This window comes from Chelonia mydas, chromosome 13, assembly GCF_015237465.2.
Source record: "Chelonia mydas isolate rCheMyd1 chromosome 13, rCheMyd1.pri.v2, whole genome shotgun sequence".
NCBI classification, from domain to species: domain Eukaryota; kingdom Metazoa; phylum Chordata; order Testudines; family Cheloniidae; genus Chelonia; species Chelonia mydas.
Genome location: NC_051253.2, coordinates 39,849,317 through 39,868,614, shown reverse-complemented (window position 1 = coordinate 39,868,614; position 19,298 = coordinate 39,849,317). Strand labels below are relative to the sequence as shown.

General features: G+C 62.3%; 3 protein-coding genes across 10 annotated transcripts; 1 reads left to right on the top strand and 2 right to left on the bottom strand.

The window, feature by feature from the left end:
• Nucleotides 1–1,012: 1,012 nt before the first annotated feature.
• On the bottom strand, nucleotides 1,013–8,475 carry HOMEZ (homeobox and leucine zipper encoding). Of its 7 annotated transcripts, none has more exons than XM_037915793.2 (3): nucleotides 8,237–8,475; nucleotides 3,819–3,880; nucleotides 1,013–3,651 (listed from the first exon to the last, which is right to left on the bottom strand). In XM_037915793.2, the coding sequence occupies exons 1-3, from the start codon at nucleotides 8,359–8,361 to the stop codon at nucleotides 2,339–2,341; spliced, it is 1,500 nt and encodes a 499-aa protein (XP_037771721.1). In that variant the 5' UTR covers nucleotides 8,362–8,475; the 3' UTR covers nucleotides 1,013–2,338. The 7 variants fall into 7 exon arrangements, with proteins under 7 accessions (XP_037771721.1, XP_037771725.1, XP_037771722.1 ...); XM_037915797.2 differs by having other exon boundaries at nucleotides 3,819–4,287; nucleotides 8,237–8,307; XM_037915794.2 differs by lacking the exon at nucleotides 8,237–8,475 and adding an exon at nucleotides 7,963–8,223.
• A 116-nt stretch (nucleotides 8,476–8,591) lies between these two features.
• PPP1R3E (protein phosphatase 1 regulatory subunit 3E) lies at nucleotides 8,592–12,098 on the bottom strand. The gene is made up of 2 exons (XM_037877210.2): nucleotides 9,985–12,098; nucleotides 8,592–9,770 (listed from the first exon to the last, which is right to left on the bottom strand). The coding sequence occupies exons 1-2, from the start codon at nucleotides 10,399–10,401 to the stop codon at nucleotides 9,312–9,314; spliced, it is 876 nt and encodes a 291-aa protein (XP_037733138.1). The 5' UTR covers nucleotides 10,402–12,098; the 3' UTR covers nucleotides 8,592–9,311.
• Nucleotides 12,099–13,663: 1,565 nt separating this feature from the next.
• Nucleotides 13,664–17,480, top strand: PABPN1 (poly(A) binding protein nuclear 1). 2 transcript variants are annotated; one of them, XM_037877102.2, is made up of 8 exons: nucleotides 13,687–13,817; nucleotides 14,447–14,561; nucleotides 15,472–15,539; nucleotides 15,619–15,725; nucleotides 15,872–15,959; nucleotides 16,232–16,383; nucleotides 16,809–16,832; nucleotides 17,266–17,379. In XM_037877102.2, the coding sequence occupies exons 2-8, from the start codon at nucleotides 14,480–14,482 to the stop codon at nucleotides 17,273–17,275; spliced, it is 531 nt and encodes a 176-aa protein (XP_037733030.1). In that variant the 5' UTR covers nucleotides 13,687–13,817; nucleotides 14,447–14,479; the 3' UTR covers nucleotides 17,276–17,379. The 2 variants fall into 2 exon arrangements, with proteins under 2 accessions (XP_037733029.1, XP_037733030.1); XM_037877101.2 differs by having other exon boundaries at nucleotides 13,664–13,817; nucleotides 16,809–17,480.
• Nucleotides 17,481–19,298: the final 1,818 nt, after the last annotated feature.

Genomic DNA, 19,298 nt, shown 5'->3' with positions numbered 1-19,298 from the left:
GTCAAGCTGGGGGGCTGAATAGGCTGGGGGGTTAAGCTGGAAGGTGCTCGGGAGCAGAGTGGGCTGGGGATGGGGGGCTCAGACTTAGGATGTCTATCTGCAGCATTCTGGGTAATTTCTTCTCTCCCCCAGCTAAGGTTCACCCCCCAACTCACCCCCTCCCAGCATGGCAGGTGAGTGAGACTGGATTACGGGGTCACCCCCCACACAGAGGGGTCTGACAGAGGGGAGCTCAGAGGGTGGCGACGACCCTAGACAGAGGGGTCTGGGGGAGGGGGCCTCAGAAGGGGGTGAGTCCCCAAAAGAGGGGTCTGGGGGGATACTCAGAGGGGAGGGGAGTCAGAGGGGAGTGACCCCCCCCAGGGGCTGTTCTGTCTCTTCACTAGGATTCTCTCCCCACAGGCCCCCCAGTGCCAGCCGGGCCCCCCAACTGTAGCATGTGGGGCACAGAAACTGCCCAGGCTCCCCAGCACCCAACGGACTCTGCCCCTGCAACCCCCTAGGGACCGGAGTGACTGTGCTGGGGTGCGGTGGGAGGTACAGCTAGGGGAGCCTCCCCACCCTGTCACACTCCCTAACAGCCCCCCCTATACTGCCCTCGCTGGCCCGGCCCAAGGGTCCCCCATTCCTCCAACTCCCCATCATCTGCCTCTCCACCCAGCCAGCCCCAGGGCCAGGCCTGTTATCCCCACCCCGCAGCTGGGATCAGAGCTGTTGGTGGTGGTGGGGGGGGGTCACACGACTCGAGTCCAGCCCGCCGTTATCCCCACCCCCCAGCTGGGATCAGAGACATTTGGGGGCACCCCACTGGAGCCCAGACTCCCCCGCAGGTTGACAATAAATGTTGGGCTTTTCCAACTGGGGTGTTGTGTGTTTGGGGGGAAAGAACTGAGGCTCAGCTGTAACCCCCCTGCCCCTTACCCTGGAGGGATGTAACCCAATTCCCTGCCCCCCCAGCCGCTCTTCCCCTGCCCTGGGGGCTCTGCTGGGGGAAGGGTTGGATGGTTTGAGGGTGGGTTTTGGAGGGGTGAACCCCAACCTCCCAGAGCCCTAGTGGGAGTGGGTGAGGCCAGGGAGTGGGGCAAGGGGGCAACAGGGATGGCAGGAGCCAGGCGTGGAAGGAGAAGGAGGGCGTGGGGAAGAGGAAATGAGGGAGGAGAAGAGGAAACGAGTGACCAGGAATCCAGAGGAGAGAGGAAGGGGAGACGGGAGACCCACCCCCACTGAGTGTCAGGGACCCCTCCCCCTGACGTGCGCCAGCTACCAACGAGGGAACAAGAACTGAGAACGTGAGTGAATGAATGAACCAAAGCCCTGCTCCCCGTGCCCCCCATCCAGACCCCCCCCCCCCCGCCAATCAGACACAGGCCACAGGCGTGGGGTTCAACTTCAAACCTCGCTTTAACTCCCGTCGGCAGGGCGTTATAAATTAACAACTCCAGGAAGGACCGACAGCCGCCAGGGAAAGTCAGTCCCGCGCCCGCTCTCCGCTGCCCCGTTTTCTGTGCCCTCGCTCCTGCCCAGTTTGTAAAACCAAACCCAGGAAGCCCCCGACAGACCAGCTCCCGCCCCCACCCGGCTCCCTCCACACAAGTGTCTCTGGGGGACAGGGCCGTAACATGATCTAGAAGGGGGGGAGGGACGAACCAGGGCAGACTCTAGAAACAGAGGCCCCTGAAGGAGGGGGAAGAGGTGGGGGAAGTCTGGAGAAGGAAGCATACCTGAATCCAGACAACTGGTCGGAAGGTACTGGGTTCTAGAGCACAAACCAGTAACCGGACAACATAGATTCTAGAGTTGGGGACTAGGAGTGAAATGGTACCTGGGTTCTAGAGCATGGTAGAGGGAATCGGACACTTGGGTTCTAGGTCAAGAGCTCCAGGTTCTAGGGTCTGTGGCAGAGCTTGGGGGTGGCCCTCTGTTCTAGAAGAGGAAGAGGACCAGGGTGTGATTGGGATTCTAGAACACGGGGGGGACGGGGTTCTAGATTCTAGAACAGGGAGGAACCAGTACTTTGTTCTAGAGTACCAAGACGAGGGGGGAAGGAACCCAGATCTGGAACCTGAGGCACGGAGAGCAAATTACAACAGTGATCTATGAAGGAGAACCGCATGACACCAAGTTCCAGAACAGAAAGGGAAAAGAACCTGGGACCCGGGTTCTAGAGCTGGGGAGAGGCGGGGGGGAACGTGGGGCCCAGGACTGGAGAGGGAGGGGGAACTAGATGCAAGACCCAGATCTGGGTTCTAGAGCAGAGGGAGGAACTAGACAGAGCAGGGCCCCAGTGCACGGGTCGGTTCCCCTGAACCTCCGCCCTCCCGGGAGTCTCTGAAACTCCTCATTCCTGGGCGCCCAGGTCCTCTTCCTCCGGCTCGTCGTCCTCCTCCTCCCCGTCGTCCTGCACCATGAGCCCGGCCTCCTCGTCCTCGTCCTCGGGCTCCTCGCCTAGGCACACCACCACCTCGGCCGGCTCGGGCGAGCGGGAATAGAACCAGTTCAGCACCTGCTGGGCCCCCATGCCCGACTCGCGGCACAGGGCTGGCAGGTCGTCCTGGCGCAGCTGCTGCCGGGCGGCCCAGTACCGCTCCAGCGGGCCCGTGTCCGTGCGGGGCCCGGGCTCCAGGGCAGCGGCGGGGGGCACGGTGTTATCCCAGAACCACCGCAGGTGCCCGTGCTTGAGGGCGTAGCGGGTGTCCCCGAACCACTGGATGATCTCTGCCCGCGGCAGGCCGGTGATCCGCTCCAGCCACTGGTAATCCTCCCGCCGTGCCCACTGGCACCGCAGGAAGAATGACTTCAGCACCGCTAGCTGTTCCTTGCTCTTCCGCCGGCTCTTGCGCTGCCGCTGGGCCTCCAGGGTGCCGTGGGGGTGGCCGGGCCGGGCCCACGCCTCGGCCCCGTTGGCGGCAGCTCCAGAGGAGGGCGGCGCGACGTCAGCCACCCCCAGCCGGCAGGGCTTGCTGAGGTCCCAGGCGGTGTCCAGGTGGCTGGCGCTGGCCGGAGGATCTGCCCAGGCCCGGCACGGAGGGGGCGGCGTGGGGAAAAGGCTGGGGGGTGGTGTCAGCGTTTCTTTGGCTTTGGGTTGGGGGGCCGCGGAAGCTCTCCCCAGCTCTGGGGGCCCCCGGGCTGCAGCCGAACAGCTCCCCGGGGATTCCTGGGGCTTGGCTTTGTGGTGAGCGGCTGCAGGGGCCTCCCTGCCTCCCGGGGCCTTGCCAGTTTGCGTCAGGGGGTTGCTGGGGGCCAGCAGGGCCCCGAAGGCCGGGCGGTCCTGGCGGCAGGCCAGCCGCGCCCGCGTCTCCTCGATCTCCTCGGCGCTCCAGCTGATGCCGCAGCGCAGCCGCTGGGCCATGAACCAGGCCTTGACCTTCTCCAATTGCAGGCCGTGGCGCAGGCAAAGCAGCGCCAGGTCGGCCAGGCTGGGGTAGGGGAAGTAGCTGAAGGCCTGGCGCAGCGGCTGGTGGCCGTCCAGCTCGCTGGTCTGGGACGCCTGGGTCCACACCAGCTGCAGGTCCTCCGAGATGGGCGGCAGGCAGATGAGGGCCGCTGGCGAGCCGGGGCGGCCTGGTGACTCCTTGTTGGGGGGCATGGCTGGCCCTGCCACCGGGGGGTCCTTGGCCTGGGGCTCCGGGGCCGGCCGGCCCACGGGGACAGCTGTGGGGAGAGAGAGTGCGAGACACAATGAGCAGGAGACACCAAGGAGGGCGGTGTGGGGTGCCCCAGAGCTCTATGGGAAGCCAGGCAATCTCCTCCCCCCAGGGGGTGGTTTGGGGGTGATTGCTGCCCCCCCGACCAGACCAATGGGGAGCGAAGGCTCTTACCTGCCGTAAGGGGGTCTGAACCCCAAATTGTCAGCCCTACGTCCCCCCGGGGAGCCTGAGACCTGAGAAGAGAGACACATGCAGGTGAAAGGGATGGGGATAGAACCCAGGAGTTCTGACTCCCAGCTCCCTCCCTTCCCTAAGTTACTAGACTCTGCTACCCTCGCAGAGCTGGGGATAGAACCCAGGAGTCCTGGCAGCCACCCCCCACCAGGCAGGAAACACACAGCACAGTTCTTGCCTCAAAGAACTCAGAAACATTCAAATAATGAAATGAAATACATACCCAGGAATTCATTTCCATCATATTTCAGGGGACTCAAGGACCAGCTCCTACCTTCTTTAGCTAATTAGGGCCAATTACGTCTTCGAGTCAGTCGTTAGCTAGGGACATAGCTGATCGGTCCTTAAAATAAGTTTTCTGGGGCAGCAATCGTGCTTGTGTGTCTGTGACAAGGCTGCCGAGATGCTAGGACAAGACACACAATAATTACTAATAATGCAATTTGTTTTAATGCGTAATTACTGGCTAAGAAATAAGCGAACCCCGATTGCATTACTTGGTGATTAGCTTCAAGAAAGGATTGCTCAGTGATGAACTGACTGGTTAACAATTAAAGAAACAGTCAAACTGTTATAAAAATAATTAGCTCATGGAAAGGATTGCTTGATTATTGACCTGCTAATTAAATAATTGACCAATAATTACTAATTAGTCACTAATACCACAAAATATTTGACCGGTAATTTGGAAACTGGAGGGTCATGCATTTCTTCGCTTATGGAAGCCAGGTGCTGGGCGTTATCCCGGCCCACGCTGGTTGCTTCTTCATCTTTCTGTAACGCTGCGGCCGACCCACTCCGACGCTGCCAGGGAGCCTCTAGGGAGCAGGGACTGTAACCACCCTACCGAGAACTGGCATGGCTGCTGGCACTTCGAAGTAGGCTAACGAGCCCTGAGCTCGGCTGGCCCCTTGAGTTCAGTGCAAATTTCTTACTGCGTGTGCTGCTTCCGAGAGCCCCCAGCTCCGACCGCTCCTAGAAATCGCTCCCAATGCCCCTGGCCTTCGCTGCACCCGAGAGCCGTGCGATCAAGTTGAGATGGATCCGCATTGGTAACCTCTTCCTGATCACATCTGGCTGCTTGCCGTCGTAAGTGACTAATGGGCCAAGTTCCCATGGAAGGGCCATTTAAGCAACAATCCATCAGCACCTTCAGCCGAAGTGTCCACGGCGCAGCCAGCTTCGTCTTCCAGAAGATGTTGCTCATGGTGGAGCTTCGTTTCCGTGATGCAGGCAACGGCATGATGCTCTTGCTCTTCCAGGAGATGCCGCTAGCTTTGTAGCATCATTTCCATTGTGTGGGCAACAACCTGGCGCCAGGGGTCCCCCTGCAGCTGCCACTGGCATTGGAGAGGCATCTCCATGGTGCGAGCTTGCTGCTGGCGCGCTCTCTGCGCTACCAACTGACTGGCGCATTTGACCAGCATCTCCAAGGCACAGGTAGTGACATGGCAACAACGGTCCCCCTGCAGCCACTGTTGGAGAGCCATCTCCATGGCATGAACTAGCCTCTGGCGCTCTCCCTGTGACACCAGGTGCTGGCTTCCACCACCTGGGTAATGGCACGCAGCGCATCCTTGGTCTGCAGACACTGTTGACGCCACGTGGTTTGACGCTTTGCTTTGGTTGCTGCTGGTCGCTTGTTGGTCCTGGGCAGGATAGACAGTGAACTATAAAATTCAAAATCAGATCTTATCACTCCTACATAAGGGCTTCCTCAGCTCAGCCAATGCCCAGAGGACGGAGCACTGGAGAACCCAATTTTTTAGAAGAACATTGTCCATTCTTCCACCTTCTCCGATGGTGTCTATGTACCAATACCCAGTGCCGAAGGGCTTTGTAATCTAGCGGAAAAAAGCAGAATCCAAACCAACAGCTGAATGCGGCAGGCAGCCAAATTCCGATTGGAAAGACAGCCCCAATTCTGGAAGAAAACCATTGGCCCAAACAGCCAAGGGAAGTGGCATCTCCATATCTTGAGCTCTTCAGATCCAAGCTGGAAAATACGCTTTAGTCCAATGCATGTTATTAAGGCTAAATAAAGGGACAATGGGTAAATTGAACAGCTTGTGATCCAAACTGGATGATCTAGTGTGTCAACTGGCTGTCACCTCTACGAATCCTCATTAGTTCGGTTCCATCCCACAGTCTTTGAGGTTTATCAACCAATCCTTATTGTGGATGAGCGGAAGAGCAACGCAGCCAGAGGAACTAGGCCCGTGAATGTACGTAAGGTACAACCCAGTGGTATCGGAGCACACAAACTATCAACCTACATACCTTTAGAGCTCTAAGTAGAGGAGCCATTGCTGGTTTTCTAATTTTTAGCAATACTAACGGTCATAAACCACTTTCCCTAAAACCATTGGCTCGCTCTGGGGTCTCAGACTTTGTACCCGATGTTGGCCGAGCAGGTTGTCAGTGTGAGGGCATTTGTTGTGTCTCCGGGTTTCACTCCAACAGATGGGGTTCTCTCCACCAACACCTGTCATATTTCCGGACGTTTTGGACTCAGTTGGATGAAGCATTCAAAGGTCATCGCGTTACAGACAAAGGGAGGAATGTCACTGATTGGAGGGGTGGGCCTGACTATGCTTGGCACACTAGACCCCACTTCTCTCCCAGAGGCAAGGCTAGAACCCAGGAGTCCTGGCTCCCAGCTCTGCTACTCTAACCACTAGACCCCCACTCCTCTCCCAGGGCCAGTGATAGAACCCAGGAGTCCTGGCTCCTAACCTGCAGCAGACGTACAGCAACAGTTCTTGTCCCCCAAAGAACAGAGCTCATTAAAGTAAACCAATCAATCTAATTAAAGTAACTAAGCACTGATCCTGTCAATATGATTGAAATGTAACAATGGCCCGACCTACATTAACAAGATCACTGGGGCCAATCGGGTCTTTCCGTTGCTCACTGAGCTGGACCGAGAACTCACCAGTCCTGAAATTAGCCCCTATTTGTTACCACTCCACTATTAATTGACGGGCCCCTCGTTACGGAAATAACGGATGAGTGATTAGCAATTACCAGGTCATGGGCCAAACAATGCCCAACAAACCTGAAGAATGAGGAATTAGATTCAATCCGGGGGTGACCAGCCATCCCCGCAGGGCCTTGGTCTTATAGGTGCCCCGCCTCCACCTCCAGAAAAGAGCATCCTGATTTGTCACCCAAGATCCAGCAAGTCCCTGGTGATTATCTGCCAATCAGCCTCGTCAGCAGTGACCAATTAGTAGGGAACTGCCCAGAAATTCCACCATGTGGGAATTGTGTAAAATAAGTGAATACAGCTTCCTAATATGCTAAAGACCGAACCCCAACTCCTCCCCCAGACCCCCCCCAACTCCAACCCTACCTTTTCCCCACCTCCCAGACACCCACAACCCCAACTCCTCCCCCAGAGACCCCCACTCTCCAGCTGTTCCCCAGAGGCCCCCAAACCCCAGATACCTCCCCAAACCCTCAACTTCTCCCCAGTCCCTCCCCCAGAGACTCCCCATTGACCCCAGCTCCTCCAAACCCCAGCTTCTCCCCAGTTCCTCAAGAGACCCCCACACCAGCTTCTCCCCAAGACTCCCCAGCTCCCCCAACCCCACAGAGACTCCCCATCCCCTCCCCCAGCCATCCCCAGCGACCTCCCCACAGACAGTTTCCTCACCAATTCCCAGCTCCCTCCGACCCCCTTCTAGCCCCACCTAGTTCTAACCCTGCTGTGAGAGGTGCGGGGTCTGGTGGGTTACGGCGGGGAGGGGCTGGAAGCCAGGACACCTGGGTTCTCTCTCTGACTCTGAGAGGGCGGGGCGGGGCGGGGGGTCCAGTGGGTTGGGGTGGGGGGCTGGGAGCCAGGACGCCTGGGTTCTCTCCCTGGCTCTGAGAGGGCGGGGTCCAGTGGGTTAGAGCGGGTGGGGGGGACTAGGAGCCAGGTCTCCTGGGTTCTCTGCGACACCGACCCTTGTCTCAGCCTCTCCGCCTGGGATTCCCCAACCCCCAGGGACCCCCCACAATCCCCCTCTTTCTCTCCGGGGTTCCCCCCAAGCCTCCCCTCTACCCCCAAGAGCCCCCAGCCCCTCCCCCCACTCACACGTTCCCTCCTCCTCCGATTTTAGTTTCCTCCCAAGTTTTGGGACTTTGCTCCACTTGCATCCTGGGTAATGGAGACTCAGGGGGCGGGGCTTCCCCTGCACTGGCCCTTTAAGGGCGCCCAGGACACCTGGGTTCTCTCCTGGGAGGGGAAGGAGCTTGGAGCCCGGACGCCTGGGTTCTCTCCCGGGAGGGGGCAAGAAGCCCGGATACAACAACGGGGAGGGGTTAACCCAGGCCAGCGCCGATGGGAGGCGAAGGGCGGCCGAACTCACCCTCCCTGCGGTGCTGCCAGGGCCTGGCCGGCACCATCCCGATCCCTGCCCGGCTCGGCTCGGCCTGGGCCCCTCCGGGCGAGGATTGGAGGCCGCGGCCCGGGGGGCGGGACCGGCCCGGCCATTGGCTGCCACAGAGCCCAGCCCGGAAACCCGGCCACTAGCCGGACGCCTGGGTTCCCTCCCTGCCGCGGGGGCTGGGAGCCAGGACTCCTGGGTTCTGTCAGACACAGACGCTCCTCTGGGCTGGAAGAGAAATCGGCTGCTGCCCTGGGGAAACCGGCCCACGATAGAGCCAGGGGGGCCCCCGGGGCTGCGGGGGGCACCGGCAGGGTGCGGGGGGCTGAAGGTCGGGCGTGAGGGGCACCGGCAGGGCGGGGGGGGGGGGTAGGGGGTGGAAAGTGAGGGGCACCAGCAGGGCTTGGGGGGCAGGGGTCTGGTCCGAGGGGGGGAGGTTGGGTGCCAAGATGTGGGCAGCCCTGGTGTCCGGGCAAATGTGCCATGGAGAACGTGGCACCTTCCCTGCCCCCTCTGGGCTGCTGTCGTGGGGGGAACCTGCCCACAACAGCCAGCCTGGTTCGGCCCCCCTGGATCACCCCAGGGGCCCAACCAGTGCGGTATGGACCCCCCTCCCAGATTGTCGGGTGGCTTTGACCGGTCCTGGCTTGCAGCAGGTTGAGTGCAGTACTGTCCACCAGCAGGGAGTTCCACCGGTTAATGGCCTCCCAATGTCCTTGCCCCCCCCCCCGATACAGCCAAACCCTCCCCTCGAGCTGGGGGCAGGGGTCAGATGGGATTTAGTGTCCCCTATAAGGCAATGGCTCCCCCAACGTCCTGGGTGGGGGTGCAGGTCCCAGAGGGTAGTGCCTGATGTGGGGGGCGTCTTTGGTTTGAGTTCCGCCCCCATCCTAGCCCCACCCTCCCCTGGACACCCCCATCCTAGAAGTCCTGTCTCCCCCCTCCACCCATCAGGCCCCTCCCCCACGCCCCCTGTATCTCACCCCCTATTCCTGCCCCCCCCATCCCATGGCTTTGGGGTCCCGCGTTTCAGTCCCCGCAGAGGATGTGGGGCCCCCTACAGGAAGTGGATCCAGCCCCCGTCTCCGTCCTGCAGGGGACTGGGGGGCCCCTCGGCCCGCCCCCCGCCCCGTAGGATGTAGTTCTGTCCCGCATTGTTGTCCCACAGCTCCTGGCCCCCCACATGGCAGCGCAGGGCGAACTCCAGTGTGCCCCCAGGGGGCAGGGGCAGGCGGAAGGCAAAGCGGTCGGAGGGGGGGCCGGCGGAGGGGCCGGCGTAGGCAGCGGGGGCCTCCCGGTAGCTGGCCCAGCCGTCCCAGCTGTAGCGGACGCTGACCCGCTTCTCGTAGGCCAGGTTGAGAACCTGCAGGGTCCCTGCCACCCCCATCCCCCCGGCCCGCACCCCCTCCAGACACACGCCCTGTGCCCCCAGCCGCGCCCCGAAGTCCGGCAGCCCCAGCGGGTCCCAGAAACATGGTGCCAGCGGCAGGCGCCCCGCCAGCGGGTCCTGGGGGTCCTGGAGAAAACGGGAGGTGGGGGTGGAGGTGGAGGGATGGAGAGAAAGAAAGAAAATTAATGTCACGCTGTTCCCCACCCTGGACCCCGGTGGCCCCCTGCTGGGGGGGGCAGAGCTAGGCACCTGCCCCCCAGCTCTCATCCCCTTCCCTGCCCCCACCCTGCCTGCCCCTGCCCTCCCCAGCCCTTAGCTCACTCCTGCCCCCAATCGTTACCTGGAAGGGGCGCAGGGGGGCGAAGTGGCGCAGGGCGTCGCGCCGGAGCTGGGTGTGGACGCGCTCAGGGACCTGGGGCAGCTCGGCCGGCCAGTAGTGCCTCACGCTGGCCAGCTCCAGACCCAGGGCGTCGGCGAAGCGCACCCGCTTGCGGGAGCCGGGGCTGCAGCTGCGGGATCCCCCACCGGGGCCCCCAGCCGGGGCGGAGCGGGCCCTGCGGCGCTGGCGCCCCCCCCTGCCACCCGTGCGGCTCTGCCGTCCCCGCGGCCGGGCCCCCCGGGCCCGCCCCTCGGCCTCGGAGTCGGAGTCATCGCCCAGGCTGGGCCGGACTGTGCGGTAGTACGCCCGCTCGTACAGCCCCGCGATGTAGCTCAGGTTGCGCGGGATGTCGCTGGGGGGCGGGGGAGCGCGTGCCATGGGGCCTGGGGTGGAGGCCAGCTCGCTCCGTCTGGGCACCGGCTCGTTCTATCGCTCCCCCCGGGCGCTGTGTTCTTCTATCGCTCCCCCCGGGCGCTGTGTTCTTCTATCGCTCCCCCCGGGCGCTGTGTTCTTCTATCGCTCCCCCCGGGCGCTGTGTTCTTCTATCGCTCCCCCCGGGCGCTGTGTTCTTCTATCGCTCCCCCCGGGCGCTGTGTTCTTCTATCGCTCCCCCCGGGCACCGTGTCAGTCTATTGGTCTGTCAAGGTGCTGGCTCGTTCTATCACTCTGTCTGGGAAACAGCTCATTCTGTTGCTCCATCCGGGAGCTGTATCCGTCTGTCGCTCCATCCAGGCCTCATTCTGTCCCTCCGTCCAGGCTCTGTGTCCTTCTGTCACCCGTCCAGGCCTCCTCCTATCGCTCTTTCTGGGCTCTGGCTCGCTCTATCGCTTTATCTGGGTTTTGAGTCCTCCTAGCTCTCTGTCCATTCTACTGCTTCAACAAAGTGCTCCCTTTTTCTATCACTCCATTTGGGCTGCGTCTCATTCTATCGCTCCATTACGGCGCCAGCTCAGTCTACCACTTCATCTCTGCCTTCCACATTGTTCTCTTCTAGAGAGTCCAAGTCTATTTCTCTGTCTGGACCCTGACTCGTTCTGTTGCTTTGTCGCTATCTTCACGTTCTTCCCTTCCCGAAATTCTCCTTCTCTCTCTCCGTCTGGGCCGTGTCCTGTTCTATTGCTCTGGCAGGGCGCTGGCTTATTCTACTCCTTCCTCGCTACCTTCCACGTTCCTCCCTTCCAGAGTTTCCGAGACTACATCTCCGTCTGGACTCTGCCTCCTTCTATCTTTCTGTTGTTGCTTTCTTGTTCCTTTTTTCTGGAGAGTCCCAATTTATCACTGCAGCCAGGCGCTGGTTTGTTCTCTCTCTCCGTCACTCTGTCTTCCAGGTTCTTCCCTTCCTTAGATTCTGAGTGTCTCTCTCTGTCCAGGCTCTGATTCGTTCTGTCGCTTCTGCGCTGTCTCCTCTCTCCTCCTATCCTGCCGTAACTCTGCCTGCCACTTTCCTTTCCTCCGGACTCTCTCGTTCTCTCGCTCCGGCCGGGCTCTGTCTCGCTTGGTCACTGCCTCCTTTGATCGCTCCGCTGGTTCATTCTGTCTCCTTGCGATCCATCTTTCTATTGCTCTGGCTGGGAGCTGTCTCGTTCTGTCGCTCCGAGGGGGCTTCACCGTGGCTCTCTCTCTCTGTCACTTTCTTTCCCCCAGCAGACGCCCCTCCTTCCTCCCACTCTCTCCTTCTTTCACTATCCCTCCATCCCTCCTGGTCCAGGTGCACACAAAATCTGACTTGGCAATTACTGTAATGCTCAGAAACGGCACATCCCCTCCAAGCACTCTCCCCTCCTTCCAATGCTCAGGGCTCCCCCTTCCCCCCCGCCCCTGGCCAGGAGGTGGGGGTGGGGTAGTTGCTCCTTCCAGACCATACGGAGTTAACCTGGCAGGAACCCAGGCGTCCGGGAGTCTAGGCCCAGCTGGGGACACCATGTACCTGAGAGGTGAAGGGTCTAAAATGTTCCAATCTGGGATCAATAATTCATGAGACAAGATGCAGCTAATGGATCCCGGGAAGTCAGCCAGGGAATGGGTGTGGGGTGGACTGAGGGGAGGCAGAGCTGGTGGGGGGCAGGGCTGGGCCAGGAGGGGGCTGCGGGTCGGGAGCGAGGGGCACGCGGGGGTGGGGGGCAGGGCTGGGCCAGGAGGGGGCTGCGGGTCGGGAGTGAGGGGCACGGGGGGGCGGGGCCAGGAGGGGGATGCGGGTCGGGAGCAAGGGGCACCGGGGGGTGGGGGGCGGGGCGGGGCCAGGAGGGGGCTGCGGGTCGGGAGCGAGGGGCACCGGGGGGCGGGGCGGGGCCAGGAGGGGGCTGCGGGGCGGGAGCGAGGGGCACGGGGGGTGGGGGGGCGGGGCGGGGCCAGGAGGGGGCTGCGGGTCGGGAGCGAGGGGCACCGGGGGGCGGGGCGGGGCCAGGAGGGGGCTGCGGGTCGGGAGCGAGGGGCACGGGGGGTGGGGGGCGGGGCGGGGCCAGGAGGGGGCTGCGGGTCGGGAGCGAGGGGCACCGGGGGGCGGGGCGGGGCCAGGAGGGGGCTGCGGGGCGGGAGCGAGGGGCACGGGGGGGGGCGGGGCGGGGCCAGGAGGGGGCTGCGGGTCGGGAGCGAGGGGCACGGGGGGGTGGGGGGCGGGGCCAGGAGGGGGCTGCGGGTCGGGAGCGAGGGGCACGCGGGGGTGGGGGGCGGGGCGGGGCCAGGAGGGGGCTGCGGGTCGGGAGCGAGGGGCACGCGGGGGTGGGGGCGGGGCGGGAGCAGGTGCCATCACGGAGCCTGAAGAAGCCCCGCGGCCCCGGCAGCCCCGGACCGGTGGGGGGTGCGTGGGGCGGGGACTGATTCAGGCCCGGCGGCGGCCATGTTGGTTTAGCGCCCTGTGGGGTCGGGGTCGGGGTCCCAGGGCCAGGCCCCTGTGAGGGGTGAAGCAGGGAAGGGTCAGGGGTCAAATTGGGGTCAAAAGGTCCGACGTGGGCGGGGCTTGCTCAGGGCGCCGGAACGCCCCCCGCCAATGAGGCTGGGCCGGTTTATCCCATCAGTGCCGCAGCCACGGGGAGGGACGTGACGAATCATGATGCTCAGCCGGTCAAGAGCGTCCGCCCCGCCCCTCGCCCCCGGCAGCCAATCAGAAGGCAGCGATCTTTTGACTGGCGGGACTCTGCCCGAATAGGATTCGAGCGATGGCGGACACTGGGCCAATCAGAGGTTTGGGCACGGCCCTTCCGGCGGACGGCCAATCACACGGGAGAGCTCCGTAGACGAGCGGGCGCCTTCACCAATGGAATAGAGCGATGGTGGGCCGTCGGCCAATCAGACGCGCCCTCCAGGCCCTTCCGCCGGGCCAGCCAATGGCTTGAGGGCGAGGGGGGCGGGCCCCGCTCGGGCGGCCAATGAGGAGCGGCGCGCGGCGCAGCGGCCGGCCCAGCGCGGGGCAGAGTAGCAGCCGCCATGGCCTCGTCGGCGCGGGGCAGCGGGGGCACGCGCGGGGCGGGGGAGGGGCCGGAGGCGGGCGGGGGCCCCCCCGCGCAGTACGGGAACGGGCTGGGTGGGGGGCCGGACCTTGGGGCGGGGCCCCGCGCGCGGCGGGCGGGGGGCGCGGAGGAGGAAGAGGAGGAGGAGGGGGAGCTGCTGCTGGACGGGGGGGGCCGGGCCGGGGGCGGCGCACGGGGGGGGGCCCCCGCACCCGCCCCCCCCCCTCCGCCTCTGCCCCCCGGGCCGGGCCTGGGGGGGGCCCCGGCGCCCACCGCCCCCCCGAGGAGCTGGAGGAGGAGGCCGGGCTGGGAGAGGGGGACCCCGGAGACCCCGCCATCGAGGACCCGGTGAGCGGGGCGGGGGAACGGGGGGGAGGGGCACGAGGAGGGGGGGGGGAGATCTGGGGCCCGGAGGGGGAGATCAGGGGCACGAGGAGGGGGGGGGAGATCTGGGGCCCGGAGGGGGAGATCAGGGGCACGAGGGGGGGGGGGAGATCTGGGGCCCGGAGGGGGAGATCAGGGGCACGAGGAGGGGGGGGGAGATCTGGGGCCCGGAGGGGGAGATCAGGGGCACGAGGAGGGGGGGGGAGATCTGGGGCCCGGAGGGGGAGATCAGGGGCACGAGGAGGGGGGGGAGATCAGGGGCCCGGGGGGGGGGAGATCAGGGGCCCGGGGGGGGGGAGATCAGGGGCCCGGGGGGGGGAGGGGCACGAGGAGGGGGGGCTGTCCATGAGGGGGCAGATCTGGTCTTGGGTGGGGCTAGTCTTCAGGGGACTAAACAGGAGAGGGGGCTGTAGGGAGGGGGGTGCTGATTTGGGGCTCTTTGCTGGGGGTCCTGGGTAGGATGGAGGTGTGTTGGGGGGCCAGGGCAGAGCTGTGGGGGGAGTTGGTGGGGGAGGGTGACATGGGGTGGCAGATGTCAACGGGGGAGTGAGGGCGGTGACTCAGGCCCCCAATCTGCCCCCCTTGCGCCCCAGGAGCTGGAGGCCATCAAAGCCCGCGTGCGGGAGATGGAGGAGGAGGCAGAGAAGTTGAAGGAGTTGCAGAACGAGGTGGAGAAGCAGATGAACATGAGCCCCCCGCCTGGCAATGGTGAGACCCCCTCGCACCCCCTGTCTGGCCCCCCATAAACCTCAGGCCCCCTGTATGTGGCGAAGTTAAGGGGCATCTTTGAACTGCACTGCCCTGAACCATCCCTGCAATATCGCCCTTGGACCATGTGAATGGTGGTGATTTCCAGACACATTTGGGAGTCTCCCTGTTCTGAATTATATTTGTGTAGGACCTATGTAAACAGTAGCCTCCCCGCCCCCCACATTCAAACTCAGACTCCCTTGGCGATTGTAAAGCCTAGAGACACATGCAAATTATGCCCCTCTGAATTTTGTTTGTGTAGGACCTACATAAGTGCCACCATCTTATTTGTGTAAGACCTATGTACATGGTAACCATCACTTTCCCTCTTGGACCCTGTTGATTACAGGGCAGGGGGGAGGAATGAAGCTAGGAGGCATTTGGGATTCACTTTGCTCTGCATTTTATTTGTGTAGGGCCTGTGTAAACACTACTTTTTTGTATATGTAAGGATCTAAGTAAACAATACTGCTGCCCCTCCCCCCCCCCATTCACTCTCAGACCCTGGCGGGGATGGCAAAGCCTAGAGACACATGGGAATTGTGCTCTTCTGATTTTTATTTGTGTAGTACCTACATAAGTGTTTCCATCTGGTTTGCATAGGACCTATGTAAACACCGACCTCACTCATGCTGTTCTGAACCTTGTAGGTAGGTCCTACATAAACGCTACCCCTTGGGTTGTTTGTGTAGGGCCTGTATAAACATCTTTGTTTATACATGTGTCCATACTAGTTATGCCAGATGCTGGTATAAATCCAATGCAGAAAGGGGGGTCTTCCCCTCTCTATTCTGGGAAAGGGGGTGTGCCCTGGAAGAGATTTGGGGTACAGCCCCCCCTTACTAAGCCCCCTGTTCTCTCTTCACAGCTGGCCCAGTCATAATGTCCCTAGAGGAAAAGATGGAGGCAGACGCTCGATCCATATACGTGGGTAATGTAAGTGGGGGAGCCATGGAGGGGCTGGGGGGATTCAAGGGACCCTGTTTCTCAGCCCATTGCCCCCCCTCTTTTTCAGGTGGATTACGGGGCGACGGCTGAAGAGTTGGAGGCTCATTTCCACGGCTGCGGGTCCGTCAACCGCGTCACCATCCTGTGTGATAAATACAGTGGGCACCCCAAAGGGTGAGTGAGATTTCGGGGGGCTCGTGGGGTGGCCCGAGGAGGAGTGTGGATCATAAGGGAGGGGCTGGAGGAGAAGCTGCGGCCCTGTGGGCTGGTTTTTGTGGGGGCTATGTTTTTCAGGTGTCTAATGTGGGATCCCCCCCCAGGTTCGCCTACATCGAGTTCTCCGACAAGGAGTCTGTGCGCACCTCCATGGCGCTAGATGAATCCCTGTTCAGGGGGCGACAGATCAAGGTGAGCCCCGCACCCTAAAACCCAGGCCCCCGAATCCCGAGATTGGGCCCCTATTCTGCCCTGAACTCTAGGCTCTCTCCTGGCTCACAGGAGCTTCACCCGTCACCCCGAACCCCAAGGTTCTGTCCCTGAACCCCAGCCCCACCTTCCCTTCTCTAGCCTGGGTCTGAACCCCACTTCTCTCTCCTGCCCCCAAGTTCCTCCTTGAGCCTTGCTGCACCCTGCTTCCCTCCCCCTGCTTGGGCCTCTCTGACCCCCCTCTTCACCCACAGGTGATCCCCAAGCGGACCAACCGGCCCGGCATCAGCACCACAGACCGGGGCTTTCCCCGGGCCCGGTACCGAGGGCGCGGTTCTGGCTACACCAGCTCCCGGGCCCGGTTCTACAGTGGATTCAGCAGCCGACCCCGCGGACGCTCATACAGGTCTGGGGGGCCAGGCTGCTGCGGGCAGGATGCCTGGGTTCTCTCCTGGTTCTGGGCGGGGTGTGGGGTCTAGAGGTCAGAGCAGCAGGGGCTGGGGAACCAGGACTCTTGGGTTCTATCCCCAGCTCTGGGTGGGGAGTGAGAGCTAGTGGTTAGAGCAGGGGCGAGGGGGAGGGCTGGGAGCCAGGACTCCTGGATTTTCTGCACAGCTTGGGAGTTTGGGGGGGGCTAGTGGTTAGAGCAGTGGGGGCTAGCAGCCAGGACTCCTGGGTTCTCTCCACGGGTGGGGGGTGGGGTGGGGGGAGTGTAATGGTTAGAGCAGGAGGAGCTGGGAGCCAGGACTCCTGGGTTCTTCAGTTGTATTTCTCTTCTCCTCTCTCTTCCCCCTGGTTTATTAACTCGTTCCCTTCTTCTCTCCTCTGCAGGGGCCGGGCGAGAGCAACCTCATGGTATTCCCCTTACTAAAAAGTGTTTTTTGGGAAAGAAAAAGAAAAAAAAAAAAAAAAAAAAAAAGAGAAGAATGTGACAGTGTTGCAGCAGCCCCGTGGGGCGCGGCGGGGGGCGGGGGCTGGCTCGCTGAGCACAGGGCACTCCTCTTCTCTGTCCTTCTTCGCTCCCCCTTTTCCCGCCATCCGTCCAAGGGCGGCCTGCTTCCTTCCCGCTTTCTGTGCCCGGCCCCTCACTTCTCCGCCTTGGGCAGGCGGCGCTTCACTCCTCCCTTCCCCCGTCGTCCCCATCCCGCCGCTCCCCCCCTGCGGGTGGGCCCTGGCCCTGGCGCTGCCCCCTGCCCGGCTCTCTCCTCTCCTCCGCTGCCCCTGCCCCCTTCCCTCCGTCCGGGCCGGGGCTGTTACCTGCCGTATTTCAGTGTCTTTATCTTTGCAGGTGGCTTTAGCCTGAAGGAATTGTCGAGCCGCACGGAGCTCTTGCGACCAGATTAACTATTTGGGGGGAGGGGGGCGGAGCAGGGATTGGGGGGGCCTTTCCCCTCCCCCCTTTATTTTAATTTCCAGGCTGGGGGGCGGGGGGGCAAGGGCAGGGGGGAGAAAAAAAACTTAAAAAAAAAAATGTTTTGAGGGTGGAAAAAAATAAAAGATGTTTTTGGAAGAAAGAAAAGGGGGTTAAGGGTGATTTGTGAAGGGACAGGACTCCTGGGTTCTCTTGTGGTGGGGGTGGGGAACCAGGACTCCTGGGTTGTTAGGGGGTGCGTCTTAGCCCGGGGCAAGAGGTCCCTGGATAACCAGCCCCCCCCCCCCCCCCCCCCCCGCGCGGGGGAGGGGACCTGAGCTGCTGGCTTGCTCTGCTGTCCCTTGGTGGGAGCAGGGTTTGGAGGGTCCTAAATCTAGTCCCTTGAGTCCAGTCTGTTGGGTGTCATCTCTTGATCACGTGACTTGGGTTGGAGGGGGTGTTTGGGGAGCAGGTGTCATATGACCAGGGTCATGGGGGGCAGGTGCTGTGAAAAGGGCCCTTGACAGTGGCTGGGGGGTGGTCTCTCAGTTGGGGTTTGTAGGGGGTGGGGTTCTCTGGGGTCTCAGCTGATGGGGGTGGTAGGGTCCTGTGAGAGGTGCCATGGAAGAGGGAGGGTCCCAGCATGGTTGGGGGCCTCTGGAGGTTCTGGGGAGACTCAGTGGGGTCCTGGTAAGGATGGGGAATCCCTGGGAGCATTTGGGGTCAAAGGGGAGTTAGGGGGTACCCCAGAGAATGATGGGGTGTTGCCATGGGGGGGTCTGGCAAGGTTGGGGGAGGGGCCCTGAGGCCATAGCAGGCCCCAGCAAAGGTTAGGGAGTTGCAGGGGGATGGGGGCATCCCCCTGGGGTGTCTCAGCTGGTGGGGTGGGGGCAGACAGCAGGGAGAAGGGGCCAGCTGCCCCCCTCTACCATTAGACCTCACCACCCTCCCAGGGAGCCCAGATGTCTTGGCCCCCTTCCTCTGATGTCAGGGGAGATGAGGTGGGGGCCAGGCTGGTGAGGGATGGCAGGGCAGAGGTAGTGGGAGTGGGTGTCTGGGATTTGAACCCAGGTCCCTGCCATCCTCAGTAGGAGACTGTTATCCCACTGCCCACCACTGGAGGGTGCCCCTTGCCAGCTGGCCTGTCAGCCTGGGCCTCATGTGTGGTGCTGGCATGGTGCCCATGTGTGCTTGCATGTCTGGGCATGGGGTGGGTGCATGTGCCAAGCATGGAGTTGGTGTGTTGCTGGTGTGTGTGCTGGGCACTTGGCCATGTCGTTGGCATGTTCATCGCTTGTCACGGGCCTGCTGGTGTGTTGTTGCCTGGCAGAGGCCTGCCATAAGTCCAGGTGTGGCACTGGAGTGGAGTTCACATGGTCACCTGGCGAGGCGTGTTCCTGGGCCTGGCACGCCCACACCTATGGATGGGCCTAGCAGTGTGCACTTATTTATGAGGCCTGGGGTGGTGGTGCCTCCCCGAGCTGGGCTGAGAACCCAGGAGTCCTGGGTCCCCTCCGCTTCCCAACCACTAGCCCCCACTCCCGTCCCAGAGGTGGGAGAGAACCCAAGTGTCCTGGTTCCCAGCCCCTCCTGCTCTAACCACTAGACCTCACTCCCCTCCCCTGTGGCTCCCAGACCCGCCCCTGCTCTAACCACAGGAGCCCACAGCCTGGCCTCCAACTCCCCTCCTCTTCACAGACTCTTCCCCCCCCCCCCCCCCCCTGCCCAGCATAGCCCCTTCCCAACTAATCCCCCCAACAGCCCCTCTGTCCCCTCCCTACCTTTCTTAGGGAATAGAATATGGGGGGAGGGGGTTGCTGGTTCTGATCTGGCCCCGGAGGGGCAGGCTGACTGCTGGGTGGGGGGAAGGTTGTGCACGCGTGCCCCCCCCCACCCCCAAGGAACAGAGACAACTGGCTTTTTTCATTGATTTATTATTTACAAACATAGAAAAAATCTTTCCTGAGAGA

What these genes read in the sequence shown, in the direction of transcription:
- PABPN1 (XM_037877101.2), top strand. Translation starts at nt 14,480, where the DNA reads ATGGAGGAGGAGGCAGAGAAGTTGAAGGAGTTGCAGAACGAGGTGGAG. An exon ending in GATCCATATACGTGGGTAAT is followed by an intron (nt 15,540 to 15,618) that starts GTAAGTGGGGGA and finishes CCTCTTTTTCAG; the next exon opens with GTGGATTACGGGGCGACGGC. An exon ending in TACAGTGGGCACCCCAAAGG is followed by an intron (nt 15,726 to 15,871) that starts GTGAGTGAGATT and finishes ATCCCCCCCCAG; the next exon opens with GTTCGCCTACATCGAGTTCT.
- PPP1R3E (XM_037877210.2), bottom strand. Translation starts at nt 10,401, where the DNA reads ATGGCACGCGCTCCCCCGCCCCCCAGCGACATCCCGCGCAACCTGAGC. An exon ending in CCCCCCTGCGCCCCTTCCAG is followed by an intron (nt 9,771 to 9,984) that starts GTAACGATTGGG and finishes CGTTTTCTCCAG; the next exon opens with GACCCCCAGGACCCGCTGGC.
- HOMEZ (XM_037915793.2), bottom strand. Translation starts at nt 8,361, where the DNA reads ATGGCCGGGCCGGTCCCGCCCCCCGGGCCGCGGCCTCCAATCCTCGCC. An exon ending in CTGGCAGCACCGCAGGGAGG is followed by an intron (nt 3,881 to 8,236) that starts GTGAGTTCGGCC and finishes CTCTCTTCTCAG; the next exon opens with GTCTCAGGCTCCCCGGGGGG. An exon ending in TTCAGACCCCCTTACGGCAG is followed by an intron (nt 3,652 to 3,818) that starts GTAAGAGCCTTC and finishes CTCTCCCCACAG; the next exon opens with CTGTCCCCGTGGGCCGGCCG.